At 38.8% G+C, this 17,747-nt stretch overlaps 1 protein-coding gene across 4 annotated transcripts in view; it reads right to left on the bottom strand.

Moving 5' to 3' along the window:
* The window catches only part of PRKCQ (protein kinase C theta), a 159,280-nt gene that overhangs the window by 65,635 nt on the left and 75,898 nt on the right, over nucleotides 1-17,747 (bottom strand). For all 4 annotated transcript variants that reach the window (XM_070044841.1, XM_070044842.1, XM_030836906.3 and 1 more), the window contains 3 exons: nucleotides 17,540-17,657; nucleotides 15,813-15,973; nucleotides 12,039-12,212 (listed from right to left, as the gene is read on the bottom strand). In XM_070044841.1, coding sequence (XP_069900942.1) covers nucleotides 12,039-12,212; nucleotides 15,813-15,973; nucleotides 17,540-17,657 — 453 coding nt within the window. The remainder of the gene's footprint in view (nucleotides 1-12,038; nucleotides 12,213-15,812; nucleotides 15,974-17,539; nucleotides 17,658-17,747) is intronic.

Genomic DNA, 17,747 nt, shown 5'->3' with positions numbered 1-17,747 from the left:
ACACAGATTGGCTGAATGGATACAAAAACAAGACGCATATATTTGCTGTCTACAAGAGACCCACTTCAGACCTAGAGACACATACAGACTGAAAGTAAGGGGATGGAAAAAGGTATTTCACGCAAATGGAAACCAAAAGAATGCTGGAGTAGCAATTCTCATATCAGACAAAATAGACTTTAAAACAAAGACTATTAAAAGAGACAAAGAAGGACACTACATAATGATCAAGGGATCGATCCAAGAAGAAGATATAACAATTGTAAATATTTATGCACCCAACATAGGAGCACCTCAATACATAAGGCAAATACTACAGCCATAAAAGGGGAAATCGACAGTAACACATTCATAGTAGGGGACTTTAACACCCCACTTTCACCAATGGACAGATCATCCAAAATGAAAATAAATAAGGAAACACAAGCTTTAAATGATACATGAAACGAGATGGAGTTAATTGATATTTATAGGACATTCCATCCAAAAACAACAGAATACACATTCTTCTCAAGTGCTCATGGAACATTCTCCAGGATAGATCATATCTTGGGTCACAAATCAAGCCTTGGTAAATTTAAGAAAATTGAAATTGTATCAAGTATCTTTTCCGACCACAACGCTATGAGACTCAATATCAATTACAGGAAAAGATCTGTAAAAAATACAAACACATGGAGGCTAAACAATACACTACTTAATAACCAAGAGATCACTGAAGAAATCAAAGAGCAAATCAAAAAATACCTAGAAACAAATGACAATGAAAACACAACCACCCAAAACCTATGGGATGCGGCAAAAGCAGTTCTAAGAGGGAAGTTTATAGCAATACAATCCTACCTTAAGAAACAGGAAACATCTCAAATAAACAACCTAACCTTGCACCTAAAGCAATTAGAGAAAGAAGAACAAAAAAACCCCAAAGTTAGCAGAAGGAAAGAAATCATAAAAATCAGATCAGAAATAAATGAAAAAGAAATGAAGGAAACGATAGCAAAGCTCAATAAAACTAAAAGCTGGTTCTTTGAGAAGATAAACAAAATTGATAAACCATTAGCCAGACTCATCAAGAAAAAAAGGGAGAAGACTCAAATCAATAGAATTAGAAATGAAAAAGGAGAAGTAACAACTGACACTGCAGAAATACAAAGGATCATGAGAGATTACTATAAGCAACTCTATGCCAATAAAATGGACAACCTGGAAGAAATGGACAAATTCTTAGATATGCACAACGTTCTGAGACTGAACCAGGAAGAAATAGAAAATATGAACAGACCAATCACAAGCACTGAAATTGAAACTGTGATTAAAAATCTTCCAACAAGCAAAAGCCCAGCCAACAAGCAAAAGCCCAGGACCAGATGGCTTCACAGGCGAATTCTATCAAACATTTAGAGAAGAGCTATCACCTATCCTTCTCAAACTCTTCCAAAATATAGCAGAGGGAGGAACACTCCCCAACTCATTCTACGAGACCACCATCACCCTGATACCAAAACCAGACAAGGATGTCACAAAGAAAGAAAACTACAGGCCAATATCACTGATGAACATAGATGCAAAAATCCTCAACAAAATACTAGCAAACAGAATCCAACAGCACATTAAAAGGATCATACACCATGATCAAGTGGGGTTTATTCCAGGAATGTAAGGATTCTTCAATATACGCAAATCAATCAACGCGATACACCAATATACGCAAATCAATCAACGCGATACACCATATTAACAGATTGCAGGAGAAAAACCATATGATCATCTCAACAGATGCAGAGAAAGCTTTCGACAAAATTCAACACCCATTTATGATAAAAACCCTGCAGAAAGTAGGCATAGAGGGAACTTTCCTCAACATGATAAAGGCCATATATGACAAACCCACAGCCAACATCGTCCTCAATGGTGAAAAACTGAAAGCATTTCCACTAAGATCAGGAACAAGACAAGGTTGCCCACTCTCACCACTCTTATTCAACATAGTTTTGGAAATTTTAGCCACAGCAATCAGAGAAGAAAAGGAAATAAAAGGAATCCAAATCGGAAAAGAAGAAGTAAAGCTGTCACTGTTTGCAGATGACATGATACTATACATAGAGAATCCTAAAGATGCTACCAGAAAACTACTAGAGCTAATCAATGAATTTGGTAATGTGGCAGGATACAAAATTAATGCACAGAAATCTCTGGCATTCCTATACACTAGTGATGAAAAATCTGAAAGTGAAATCAAGAAAACACTCGCATTTACCATTGCCACAAAAAGAATAAAATATCTAGGAATAAACCTACCTAAGGAGACAAAAGACCTGTATGCAGAAAATTATAAGACACTGATGAAAGAAATTAAAGATGATACAAATAGATGGAGAGATATACCATGTTCTTGGATTGGAAGAATCAACATTGTGAAAATGACTCTACTACCCAAAGCAATCTACAGATTCAATGCAATCCCTATCAAACTACCACTGGCATTTTCCACAGAACTAGAACAAAAAATTTCACAATTTGTATGGAAACACAAAAGACCCCGAATAGCCAAAGCAATCTTGAGAACAAAAAACGGAGCTGGAGGAATCAGGCTCCCTGACTTCACACTATACTACAAAGCTACAGTAATCAAGACAGTATGGTACTGGCACAAAAACAGAAAGATAGATCAATGGAACAGGATAGAAAGCCCAGAGATAAACCCACGCACATATGGTCACCTTATCTTTGACAAAGGAGGCAGGAATGTACAGTGGAGAAAGGACAGCCTCTTCAATAAGTGGTGCTGGGAAAACTGGACAGCTACATGTAAAAGTATGAGATTAGATCACTCCCTAACACCATACACAAAAATAAGCTCAAAATGGATTAAAGACCTAAATGTAAGGCCAGAAACTATCAAACTCTTAGAGGAAAACATAGGCAGGACGCTCTATGACATAAATCACAGCAAGGTCCTTTTTGACCCACCTCCTAGAGAAATGGAAATAAAAACGAAAGTAAACAAATGGGACCTAATGAAACTTAAAAGCTTTTGTGCAGCAAAGGAAACCATAAAGAAGACCAAAAGACAACCCTCAGAATGGGAGAAAATATTTGCAAATGAAGCAACTGACAAAGGATTAATCTCCAAAATTTATAAGCAGCTCATGCAGCTCAATAACAAAAAAACAAACAACCCAATCCAAAAATGGGCAGAACACCTAAATAGACATTTCTCCAAAGAAGATATACAGAGTGCCAACAAACACATGAAAGAATGCTCAACATCACTAATCATTAGAGAAATGCAAATCAAAACTACAATGAGATATCATCTCACACCAGTCAGAATGGCCATATCAAAAAATCTAGAAACAATAAATGCTGGAGAGGGTGTGGAGAAAAGGGAACCCTCTTACACTGTTGGTGGGAATGTAAATTGATACAGCCACTGTGGAGAACAGTATGGAGGTTCCTTAAAAAACTACAAATAGAACTACCATATGACCCAGCAATCCCACTACTGGGCATATACCCTGAGAAAACCATAATTCAAAAAGAGTCATGTACCACAATGTTCACTGCAGCTCTGTTTACAATAGCCAGGACATGGAAGCAACCTAAGTGTCCACTGACAGATGAATGGATAAAGAAGTGGCACATATATACAATGGAATATTACTCAGCCATAAAAAGAAACGAAATTGACCTATTTGTAATGAGGTGGATAGACCTAGAGTCTGTCACACAGAGTGAAGTAAGTCAGAAAGAGAGAGACAAATATCGTATGCTAACACATATGTATGGAATTTAAGAAAAAAAAATGTCATGAAAAACCTAGGGGTGAAACAGGAATAAAGACACAGAGTTACTAGAGAATGGACTTGAGGCTATGGGGAGGGAGAAGGGTAAACGGTGACAAAGCAAGAGAGAGTCATGGACATACATACACTACCAAACGTTAAGGTAGATAGCTAGTGGGAAGCAGCCGCACAGCACAGGGAGATCAGCTCGGTGCTTTGTGACCGCCTGGAGGGGTGGGATAGGGAGGGTGGGAGGGAGGGAGACGCAAGCGGGAAGAGATATGGGAACATATGTATATATATAACTGATTCATTTTGTTGTGAAGCTGAAACTAACATACCACTGTAAAGCAATTATACTCCAATAAAGATGTTAAAATGAAAAAAAAAAAAAAGAAGAAAACAGGGCGTCTAATTATTGATGGTATCTTAAAATCAAGAAAGCAGAATACTACTCTTCCAAGCTAGAACTTGTATTTTTCTATTTACTACTTAGAATTAGGTAGCAAAAGGAAATAGTTTTCTAATTTAATCCCCATATAGTTTGAGTCTTGCCTCTGCTGGGGAAACATAGAACTTAGCAGGTCAACAAGAAACATTTGTTAACATGAGTTTCTAAAGTAATTTATGACGTGTATTTTCAAGGTTTTATGATTGTTTCTAATAGATTTTAGTTTGTTAGTGAGTACAGTTAAAAGATTCCTCCCATGGACACACTGATGTACACCTACACAGAAAGCAATTTCTCCGGAAGAACAAAGAGCTGATTGAACAGCTTCTGCACAAGAAATGACGGAGGGACCAAGACCCAGCATCAACAGGAAACACCCCTGACACAGCGATCTGCAGTAGAGAGGGATACCACTGAGAGGCCTGTGCACAGACTTGCCCACCTTGGTGCACAGTGAGAAAAAAACCCCCAGCAATTTGAAGGACACTTTAGACCATATTTGAAGGAAATCCATTTACTAACCTTAGAGCATCTGCCAAACACATGGGGAACTGCTGGAACTCTCTCCAGGGTTGGAGGTGCTGTGCATGGATGGAAAAACAGTCCAGACACTGTAGCCAGCCTGCCAAGGCCACCGTAGCATGCCCAGGCCTGCACTAGCTACAGCCATGCTACCGGGGTGGCTTTGGTGTGGTATATATCCTAGGCCACTCTGGCTCATGTTGCTCCAGCCATCCTGCCAGGGTGGCCACAGGACACCCTGCCCAGAGACAGCCCCCGCCCCCTGGCCCATACCTGCTCCAGTTCCAGCCCCCCTCACCCCTAGGCTGAGCCTGACCCAACCAGACTGCCAAAGCTGCCCAGCCCACACAGGGGATGCTCCTTACACAAGGCCACCTTTAAAACCAGGAGACGTAGCTGTCTTACCTAATTCATAGAAACAAACCAGAAAGTCAAACTAAATGAGGAGACAGAGGAATATGTTCCAAGTGAAAGAACAAGATAAAACCCTGGGGAAAACACCCTAATGAAACAGAGATAAGTAAATTACCTGGATTTAAGAGTTCAAAGTAAATGGTCATAAAGATATTCACTGAACTCGAAAGAAGAATAAAGGAACACAATGAGAACTTCAACAATGAGTCAGAAAATATAAGAAAGAACCAATCAGAACCGAAGACTACAATAACAAATGAAAAACACACTACAGGGAATCAATAGCAGATTAGACGATACAGAAGAATGGATCAGCAATCTGGAAGACAGAAGAGTGGAAATCACCCAAACAGAACAGCAAAAAGAAAAAAAATTTAAAAATGATAGTTTGAGGTACCTCTGGCACAACATCAAGCCTACTCACGTTCACATTATAGGGGTCCCGGGAGGAGAAAAGAAAATGGCTGAAAGCCTCCCTAACTTGGTGAAGGAAACAGATATCCAGGCCCAGGAAGCAGAGAGTCCCAAACAACATGAACCCAAACAGATATACCCCAATACACATTGCAATGAAAATGGCAAAAATTAAAGATAAGAAAAAGCAGCAAGAGGAAAGCAACTAGTCACCTACAAGTGAACCCTTATAAGACTGACAGCTGACTTTTCATCAAAAACTTTGCAGGCCAGAGGCAGTGGCATGATAAAGTGCTGAAAGGAAAAAATTTAAAAGGAAGAAAACTTATAACCAAGAGTACTCTACCTGGGAAAGTTATCATTCAGAATTGAAGACAAGATCAAGAGTTTCCCAGACAAGTGAAAACTAACGTAGTTCATCACTGCTAAACTGGCCTTAAAGAAGACCCTTTAACATTTTTTTGTAAGTGAAACGAAAAGGCCATAAACAGAAATATGAAAATATATGAAAGAAAAAATCTCACTGGTAAAGGAAAATATATAGGAAAGGCTGTGGAACAGCCACTTAAACTAGCATGAAGGCTAAAAGTAGTAAAATCAAAAGTAGTAAAATCAACTATAACTACAAAAGAAGTGAAGGGATACACAAAAAGACATAAAATATGACATAAAAACCAAAATGTTGGCAAGGAGAGTACAAATGTAGTGCTTTTAGAATGCATTCTAACTTAAGTGACTTTGAGCTTAAAATAAACTCATATACATATACGAGAGAGAGAGAGAGATGAACTTCATGGTAGCTGCAAATCAAAAACCTATGATGGGGCTTCCCTGGTGGCGCAGTGGTTGAGAGTCCGCCTGCCAATGCAGGGGACGTGGGTTCGCGCCCCGGTCCGGGAAGATCCCACGTGCCGCGGAGCGGCTGGGCCCGTGAGCCCTGGCCGCTGAGCCTGCGTGTCTGGAGCCTGTGCTCCACAACGGGAGAGACCACAACAGTGAGGGGCCCGCATACCGCAAAAAAAACAAACAAAAAAACAAACAAAAAACAAAAAAACAAACCTATCATGTACAAAAAATAAAGAGAAAGGAACACAAACATTACATTAGAGAAAATGATTAAACCACAAGGAAAGAGGCAAAGAGAATAAGAAAGGAACAGAGAAGGGCTATAAAAACAACCAGAAAACAATTAACAAAATGGCACTAAGTACATATCTATCAATAACCACTTTAAATGTAAATGGACTAAATGCTCCAATCAAAACACAGTGGCTGAATGGATTAGAAACAAAAAACAAGACCCAACTATATGCTGCCTCCAAGAGACTCACTTCAGACCTAAAGACACACACAGAGTGAAAGTAAGGGGACAGAAAAAGATACTCCATGCAAATGGAAATGAAAAGAAAGCTGGGGTAGCAATATTCATAGCCAACAAAATAGGCTTTAAAACAATACTGTAACAAATGACCAAGAAGGACATTACATAATAATAAAGGGGTCAATCTAAGAACAGGATTCAACATTTGTAAATATTTATGCACCCAACATAGAAGCACCTAACTATTAACAGACATAACGGGAGAAATTGAAAGTAATACAATAATAATAGGGGACTGTAATGCCACTTTCAACAATGGATAGATCATCCAACCAGAAAAATCAATAAAGAAACACTGGCCTTAAATGACCTACAGAACATTCCATCCAAAAACAGAATATAGATTCTTTTTCAAGTGCACATGGAACATTCTCCAGGTAGGTTATGTTAGGCCACCAAACAAGTCTCAATAAATTTAACAAGACTGACATCATACCAAGCATCTTTTCTGACCACAATGGTATGAAACTAGAAATCAAAAGAAGAAAATTGCAAAGAACACAAACAAATGGAGGCCAAGCAACATACTACTAAATAACCAATAGGTCACTGAAGAAATCAAAGAGGAAATAAAAAATACCTTGAGACAAATGGAAATGCAACTTTCCAAAGTCTACAGGACACAGCAAAAGCGTTCTAAGAGGAAAATTCATAGAAATACAGGCCTACCTCAAGAAATAAAAATCTCAAACAACCGAACTTGACACCTAAATGAACTATAAAAAGAAATAAAGCCTGAAGTTAATAGGAGGGAAATAATTAAGATCAGAGTGGAAATAAATGAAATGGAGACAAAAAATAACAGTAGAAATGATCACTTAAACTTAAGAGCTGGTTCTTTGAAAAGATAAAGAAAACTGGTAAACCTTTAGCCACGTTCATCAAGAAAGATGGCCCAGATAAAATCAGAAATGAAAGAGAAACTATAACTGACACCACAGAAATACAAAGAATCATAAGAGGCAACTATAAACAATTATGTGCCAGCAAATTGCACAACCTAAAAGAAATGGATAAATTCCTAGTAACATTCAATCTTTCAAGACTGAATCAGGAAGAAACAGAAAATCTAACAGACTGATAATCAGTAATGAAATTGAATAAGTGGGGAAAAAAAAAAAAAACTCCCAACAAACAGAAGTCCAGAACAAGATTGCTTCACAGGGGAATTCTACCAAATATATAAAAAGAGTTAATACCTATCCTTCTCAAAATATTCCAAAAAAATTAAAGAGGAAGGAATACTTTTGAACTCATTCTATGAGATCAGCATTACCATGATGCTAAAACTAGACAAAGACACCACACAAAAATTACAGGCCAATATCCCAGATGAATACAGATGTAAAAATCCTCAACAAAATATAAACAAACCAAATTGAACAATATATTAGAAGAGTCATACACCATGATCAAGTGGGATTTATCCCAGAGATGCAAGGATGGTTCAATATCTACAGATCAGTCAACATGATACACCATATTAACAAAATGAAGGACAAAAACCATATCATCTCAATAGATAACAGAAAAAGCATTTAAAAAAATGTAACATCCATTCATGATAAAAACTCTTATCAAAGTGGGTATAGAAGGAATACACTTCAACATATTTAGTGAAGGCCATATATGACAAACCCACAGCTAACAACTTATTCCATAGTGAAGAGCTGAAAGCTTTTCTTCTAATATCAGGAAAAAGACAAGGATTCCAACTCTCACCACTTACATTCAAGATAGTATTGGAAGTCCTAGCCATAGCAATCAGACAAGAAAACGAAAGATATCCAAATTGGAAAAAAGAAAGTAAAACTGTCACTATTTGCAGATGACATGATACTATACATAGAAAACCATAAAGAAACTGTGAAAAAACTAATATTGGACCTTATAAATAAAGTTGCAGGATACAAAATTTATATGCAGAATGTGTTGCATTTCTGTATACTGCGTAAAGAGAAGGTACGAAAACAATCCCATTTACAGTTGCATCAGAAAAGAATAAAATACCTAGGAATTAATTTAACTAAAGACGTGAAAGACCTGTAGTCTGAAAACTAAAAGATACTGATGTAGAAGATTCAAGATGATACAAAGAAATGGGGAAAGATATCCTGTGTTCATGGATTAGAATACTTAATATTGTTAAAATGTCCATACTACGGAAAACAATCTACAGATTTAATGCAATACCTATCACAATACCCATGGCATTTTTCACAGAACTAGAACAAATAATCCTAAAATTTGTATGGAACCACAAAAGACCCCAAAGAGCCAAAGCAATCTTTGCTTTGTTAAGCAAGTCACATATGCTTGGAATCCTCGTTATTATATAAGTTAAACCAAATTCTAAAAAATAAGCAAGCAGACAAAATAATCCAGAAGTAAGGCCCTTTCCCAACTGACTACATTAAAAAATTACCCAGAGGAAATCATGATTCATATCGACTGCTGCTGTTTACACTCACTTGTGTGTAACTCACTTGTGGTTATTTTGTTTGACATACAAGGTTTGAAGAACAAATCAGTACTATTAAGTATAAAATAAGTTACAAGGATATATTGTACAACACAGGGAATCTAGCCAATGTTTTATAATAAGTATAAATGGAGTATAACCTTTAAAAATTATGAATCACTATATTGTACACCTATAACATAATATTGTACAGCAACTGTACTTCAATAAAAAATGAATAAAATTAAAAAATCAGGACATCTCAAATCAGGGTCCTTCAGAAAGTATAATGTAAGCTTTGCCTCTCCCTGCCCCCCCCACATCTCTTATTTCTAAAAGGACTCAATTCCTTGAAATCTAAGTAGTGAGACAGTCATTTTTACATTTGATATGTACATTCTCTGACACTTTTTCTCATGCATTTACTTTTCTGGTTTTGGTAAAGCATTACATAGGCTTGAAATCTTAAGAGCATTTCCTGTAACGGGGAAAGAAGCAAACTCTGCCTGAGGCTCTAACTGACAATCGGAGAAGGAAACATACCTATTTTCTGCAAAGTGGGATTCACAACAGCCTTCCCTACACAGTAGGAAAACAATGATACAAACAAATATATAAAAACAGCAGGGAAAGGTGCCGAGTGAAACTTGATTACATAATGCCCCTAGAAGCCTGGTCTGAGGTGTATTTAGTATTTTGATAAAAGTCCCACAATATTTCAAGAGGAAAAAATGAGATTGTAAGTAACCACGGCAAATCTAGAACACAGCCCAGGAGAGTGGGACAGTTGCTTACTTTGTCTTCCAGTAAAATATCTGCACCATCCCAGACCAGCAGATATTTACGATCTCCAGGAGGAAATTTCTAGCAGGAAATCTTTCTAACCCTCCTTATCAGAAATTCCAAACTCCTTCCTGCTGGAAAACATAAGCCTACTTTTAAAGAGCTTATCATAATCCCTTTATTCCTTCATGCCTTCTTATAGTCCCTACACCTCTGCTGTCCAAGACCCTTTCTGCCTATTCTAACTTCTATTCAAATTCTACTTTCTAGTTTTCTCAGCTCTGGTGCTTAGAGTCTGCATTCTGCAATTAATATTACTCACCACTGTTAGAAGTGTCATTCTTGCCTCTTTAATTTTTTATAGTATGAAATTCTCCAGGTCAGGAACTGTATTCGTTCTATATCCTCCACAATGCTTTGAATACAGTATATGATCATTGAGTGCTTTTTCATGGTCTGGTTTCTCTTTATTTTAGCCAAGTATATTTATTCATTTATTCCCTAATTAAACACTTGCTGAGAAGCTACTGGGAGCTGGAGAAGTGGTGATGAAACCCCTAGTGACTGCCCACATTTTCTGGCTGACTCCGTTTCCCCACTAATGCCTCCTGTGGCTGGAGGCATCTTGAGGTCCTCAGTTACTTGTCCTAAGGTAGGACATTCTCATCAAGGCTTGAAAGAGAACAAGAGAAAAACTCCTCATGTTCTTTGGACCTTAACCATATGGCTCCACATGGGTCTGCTTATTATTCTAGGCTCTCATACATAGGGATATAGGGTCAAGTAGGGTAGAAAAATAAAAAGAGAAAATCATTATGTCTGTGCAGGAAGACTGAACTACAAGGATGTTCATTTCAGTGTTATTCGAATCAGAACAAAATTTAGAAGTAGCCTAATTATATAAATTGTAGAAGAATACCCACAGATGTGAGGAAATGTAGAGAGTGTTGAAAATGCAAGTTACAGAACAGGAGGTATTTCCAGTAGGTCATTATTTTTACCTTTAAAAATCTAATGGGGGAAAAATCTAGAAGGATAAACTTAGAAGTATTAACGGTGAGTATACCCAAGTGATGGGATTACATATGATTTGCTTCTCTGAGCATATAAGCACTTTCCAAATTTTCTAAAATGATCTCTGAGCATATAAACACTTTCCAAATTTTCTAAAATCAATTTTCTAAAAATGATTTCTTCTCTGAGCATATATAAGCACTTTCCAAATTTTCTAAAATCAATTTTCTAAAATGATTTCTTCTCTGAGCATATACGCACTTTCCAAATTTTCTAAAATGAGTCAAAGGAAAATTTTTTTTTAATTTTAAGGAAAAAGGAGATCAGGAGGAGAATTCTCCCAGAAGAGACACTTCTGACAAAATTCACCCTTTTACCACAATGCTCAGGGCCTCACTGATGAAGCCCGCTCTAAAGGGTGATCTTCTACTGGCCTTATAAAGGAAAATAACAGTGCACACAGGTTTTGATCTATTTTTCCAACTTTCATCTCTTCAAATACACATATGGTAGATGAATAAACAGATGTCACTTTTTCCCTCTCACAAAGCACTGCCTTGTTAAGCAAGTCACATACTGCTTATATAAGTTAAACCAAGTTCTAAAAAACAAACAAATCCAGAAGTAAGGCCCTTTCCCGATCAACTACATTAAAAAATTCTAAGTAATATTTCAGTGGTGTTTAGCGCAGAAGAAACTTATTTGGATGGATGGAAGAAATAAACGGAGAGAGTATCCCATGTCTCCAGATGAGGGCTGCCAGGAGCACCCAGATTTACTGGGGTGAGAGGCAGAGATGAAGGATAGCCTTACCTTGGTCTGGAACGTACAGAACATGTGCGTTAAGAACGGATGCTCCCAGGCCAAGGAGAGAACTCTCTTCTCTACCATTGTACACTCCACGTCGTCGTCCATCAAAACCACATCTTTCTTTAAGGCTTTTATTGCGAAAAATTGATTGGTTTTCTTGAACTCCGCTAGGAAGACCTAGAGGGAAGGGGAAGACACTTTATTTTAGAATTTGGATTCACGCTCATTAAAGAAGAGTCACGAAGTCCTGAGAGAGATGTATTGGGTGAGAAAAGACGACTTCTCCAATCCTCCTCCACCCTCTTTATGGAGACAAATAGAGCTTCACAGGTGTGGGATGATACAGAACGGTTTCATCCTCTCTCTACCTTTCAAAGGGTTTCACAAAACTATGGTGCAATTGGATGGGTTATTCTCAGCCACTGAGAAATTCTATTTAAAAAAGTGTGCCCTGTCTACCCAGGGACCTGAGTAAGTTTATAAAACCATTCAGAGGCAAATATGTAGTGAAGGAAGCAGCAGCAAGCAGTGGAAGGAGGACTTGATTGTTCTTGAAGTATCACTGAAAATGAGCATAAAACCTTACTCTAAGTTTTAGCCACTTTTTCAAGGCAAAAAAAGAATATGTGAGGAATTGAGCTTTCCTGATGTGCTTATAGAATGCACAGCATTTCCTCTGATGGCACAGACACTAATATTATCTTCAAGACCTACTATGTGTCAGGCATTCTGCTATGTGCTTCACGTGTGCTATCTAATTTTAGTATCTATTTAATTCTTAGCTCAGAACACTCTGCAACACAGATAGATAGTAATAATTTTAAAAAAACTAGGCTCAAAGGGTAACTTTCTCAAATTCATGGAGCTACTCAGTGGGAAATCTAACTCCAAAGTTTACTTTTTCCACTTGATTTCATGAATCTTATAAGAAAGGACACCAGATGGCATGTAATGGAGAGTTTCACCAACTTTCACTTTTGCAAATGACGCAGCCACAGACGATTGACAGGAGTGAGGACATGGCATTTGGAGACAGAAAACCCCAGCTCAGGCCTCATTTCACAGATACTTACTAGCTGTGGGAATGTGGGCAAATTAACCTCCCTGGGCTGCTTCAGTTCCCGAATGTGTAAAAGCGGTAACTAGCAACACACTGCTGACTTACGGGACTGTTGTGAAAATCAAATACCAGGTGGTAAAGTGATTTGTGAACTGTAAAATGCTTTCTAAATGACAGTTACTGGAATCTAAGAAACAAAACAAATGGATGTATATAACAAAACAGAAAGTGACTCACAGATATAGAGAACAAACTAGTGGTTACCAGTGGGAAGAGGGGAAGGGGGAGGGGCAACATAGGGGTATAGGATTAAGAGATACAAACTACTATGCATAAAATGAGCAACAGGGATATATTGTATAGCACAGGGAAATACAGCCACTATTTTGTAATAACTTTAAATGGAGTATAATCTATAAAACTACTGAATCATTATGTTATACATCTGACACTAATATTGTAAATCAACTATACTTAAAAAAAAAAACCACTTGCCATTTGCTTCTTTTAGTGACTTTTAGGGATTGTTGACGTTAATGATGTTACACCAATAGTGAAAATGCACGTGTCTGTGTTTAAAATAATACAGTGCAGACACATAACTGTGGGGTAGCTGGCTTGATAGAGGGGGTAGAGCTTAGATGAGAATTCAGGCAAATGAATGATGTACATACATATCCCCAGAAAACATGCAGTTTGTTCTCCTGGGCCTAAAATCGATGGAGAACCAGAATACAGAGGCTACCATTTTGATGAGGAACCATACTTCCCATATAGAGTGAAAAGGAAGAAGAGAAACAAGCTTGAGTATTCTTAGTGTTGGAAGAAAAGGAGATATGGCTGCCCCTTTTTGCTCTGGTGCTCCATCCCCCTCTCCTTGGGTCCCAAGGTGCAGCCCCCTCAGAGTGCAGGGATCCGGGGTCCTGATGGTGAGGGGCTTACTGCTTTGGACACAGAGCAGAGGATACCTGAAGCTCTCAGCTGTCCCTTGGGTTATTTACTAAGGCATCTAGGTTTAACTTAATGTCTTCTTAACTTTGTTGAAAAGTAAAATCCACACGGGAACAAAGAAAAGCTTTCCTTTAACAATTAAAAGTCCCCTTTTGGTAATTGCTTCTTTCAATAAAACATCCCCAAATCAGCCATAAACTAAGAAGCTGGGAAAAAAAGCCATTTCCATCTCTATAATGTGCTTTCAGTTTTTGGAAACAGGTTATAAACTGCACATTAATTGATGCTAAATTTTAATGAAGACTGGCTGTAAAATTGCCTCTTACACTCAGATTAACACCAGACGAGCCTGCTACGGTTCATGTTATTGTGGAAACAAGATAAACGAATTAATGGATATCAGCTACAGTTTGTAGGGCAGAGTGGATTTTGCCAAAGGCAATGCCTTGGTGTTATATAGAAACCCCAACTGCAGCACAATGTCCTTCAGCTACGGCAATACCCAGTTACATTATTATTAAATAAACTGGGTGAGTTTTGCAGCCAAAGTCTAGTGAGCAGGTGCTGAGCACAATGCTGGTCTTGGCTGCACAAATTCACGGAACAGTAGTCTTTGGCTAAAACTTTCCTAGACGTTGCATCCAATATAAATATAAAACAACTGAGAGTTCCATTAATACACGTGATATCCTTAATATCCAAAATAACCTAAAAGCCTATATTCCATGACATCCCTCTTTACAATCACTGGCTTGAAAATCTCCTCTTGTCACTGAGAGTTGATTATAATTTCTTCCATTATGTCTCCTTCCTCCTCTCCTTGCCCTCTGTGACTGACTAATGGCCCATAACCTGAGTGAGTGGCAGGAAGAATTTAGAGGAGGGACTTCCTCTGTGGAACTCTTCCTAAGATGCTCAAGCTAGGGCCGTGTTCTGGGCTGAATTGTGTCCCTTCCAAAGAACTGATATGTTGGAGTCCTAAACCCCAGCAGCTCAGAGTGAGACCATATTTGGAGACAGGGTGCTTACAGAGATAATTATGTTAAAATGAGGTCATTAGGGTGGGTCCTAATCCAATATGACTGGTGTCCTTATAAGCAGAGGGTGTTAGGACACAGACATGCACACAGGAATGGCCATGTGAGGACAAAGGGAGAAGACAGCGTGGACACCCAGGAGAGAGGCCTCAGGAGAAACAGCCCTGTCCACACCTTGATCTTGGACTTCCAGCCTCTAGAACTAGAAGAAATAAATTTCCGTTGTTGAAGTCTCCCCATCTGTGGTATTTTGTTACAGTAGCCCTAGCAAACTAAAACAAGGCTGAGGACGTTTGGTAGAGAAGAAATCACACAGAAGGTAAAAACCACACTCCAGGTTTGAGAAAGGAACAAAACAACAACAAAAAAACCACCAATGAAACAAACATATCTGTGAAACAGGAACCGGCTGAGGCACCTTCTCATTTCTTTGGTGTCCAAGGATACCAAACACACAAGCTCGTGGGATGGACACCTTCCAAGTGAAGTGGCTTGAATCGTTGTTCCCAGGAAGCAGAGGCTGCTATTCCCCAGAGCTCCCCGGGTCCCTATTAATTCAGATGTCTCTCTGCCCTCTAACATACATCACATCACATGACAGTTCCTGACCAGGAATGCGCTCTCTGCACACCCATGTATGGTTCAGTTCCACCAGTTCAGTTCCACTGGCCAGATCTGCTCTTCAATTTCTGGAAGTTGGGCCACAGAATTCTACATACAATATCATACCTTGCCAAAACTTCCTTTCCCCAACATTTTGTGCAAGGTAAAATCCTCGATTTTTAATTTCATACGTAGAGATGGTCTTTCTACGTTAAGTTCAGGTTCTGGACGATGGCCTACTTTCTCCATCTCATCCAAGGGAGACTCCCAGGAGATCCCCTGAGGCTCTGAAAATGGCAAATCAGTGGTTAAAAGGAAATAAGGAACAGCGGAAGGTCGTCCTAGCTACTTGGAGAACACGCTTTCTTTTCCACATCCCATTCTGAAGCTCCATTCAGAGCGATGCAGAAAGGGGTGCCTGCAGGGCAAAAGCAGCACCTCCTGCCTGGGAGCCTGGGATCTGGGGGATGGACTGTGTCTCTTTATGCAACAGACTGGGGAAAATATCAAGTTAAGAAACATTCCAATCAGCAAAAGACCATCTATGCAACAGGAATGAGCACTTTTGATAACGCCGAATCGCAGACAAATAGGGATTTTAACCAAATTGGAGGGAAAATGGTTCTCCGTTGCTTGCGTGGCTCACAGGCACAGTGGCGTCAGTTTCTGTGACCGACCACGTGGGGACGAAGAAATGGAGAGCAGATCGTTAAAGATCTGAAATGCATCGTTCGCCACAGTCTTCGAGTCAAGATACTACCTACCTTGATCATGTCTGAGACACAAGGTCTACTCCTCTGCCCGGAGACCCTTCCCAAATGTAATCCAAACCCTTCTTTAAAAAATTTTCAGGACAATTTATTCCTCACCTCCTGCCAGAGAAGGTGTAGAAAAACATTTCTGGAGCCTTCCTCCGACCCCCTTATCACATTCCTTTCTTTTAAATTGAAATACATTGACATATCACATTGTGCTAATTTAAGGTGCATAACATGTTGATTGACACATTTATCTACTGTGATATCACGAGATAGTTAGCACCTGTATCACATCACATAATTATGTCTTTTTTTGTGGTTGGAATAATGACATTTATTTTCCGATCTCTAGGTTTATCTTTCGTATTCTAAGTCCAAGGAAAATATTTTATAATGTATGCTGAAAACTATTCAGAATCACATGGTCATATCCTCTCATGAAGGACCTTCAAAGAGGAGGCTGGATAAACTTCCATAACATCAGAAATGTTAAGGACGTTAGGCTATTCTTCCCCTTTCTAATCTTTTTTTTTTTTTGAGTTTATTTATTTATTTTATATAGCAAGTTCTTATTAGTTATCTACTTCATACATATTAGTGTATAGATGTCAATCCCAATCTCCCAATGCATCCCACCATGCCCCCGCTTTCCCCCCTTGGTGTCCATAATCCCCTTTCTAATCTTAAAACTTTCCAGAAAAGTCTCAAAGCTACAGAATAAGATGGTCTGTGGCATTCCTAGTCTAGAGCTCTATGGAGGATTTATTTCTGTAAAACTGTTTAACCACGGCAGGGAGTAATGTTCTAAAATTCTAAGAAAAAGTTTGCAATTGTTTCCTCCAGAGATGCCGCATTTTCTTCTCCCACCTCAACCTCTCACCACCACCACCTGCTTATGAAGGTTTTCTAGTGGGGTATATTTCGGTTTTATAATACTTCTAAGAAGTAGGAGACTCTCTGTTGGTGGCTAGGTCTGTAATCTCGAACTAGAAAAGAATCGTTTATCAGGCCAGGTACGTGGAGAATTTAAATCCAGAGGACTCAGGTTAATCAAGGTGAATTACTGACGATTCTACAGTGGATCAGGGTAGCTACCTTTTTTCCCCGGTGCTGGTCCATACGGCAGCTTTGCTTCACCTTTTATGGAGCATGGGAGACCAATTTCAACTGGACCTTCTCTGAAGATGTGTTCAGAGTCTCTTAAGCAGCGAGCCTGGGTTACAAACAAAGAGTCAGACTACCCACCTACCCACCCACCATTAACGGGACAGTGCAGCCTGCTGTCCATGGGCGTGAAAGCCAT

This window comes from Globicephala melas, chromosome 2 (assembly GCF_963455315.2).
Source record: "Globicephala melas chromosome 2, mGloMel1.2, whole genome shotgun sequence".
Lineage (NCBI taxonomy): Eukaryota > Metazoa > Chordata > Mammalia > Artiodactyla > Delphinidae > Globicephala > Globicephala melas.
This window is presented reverse-complemented; position numbering and strand designations above follow the sequence as displayed.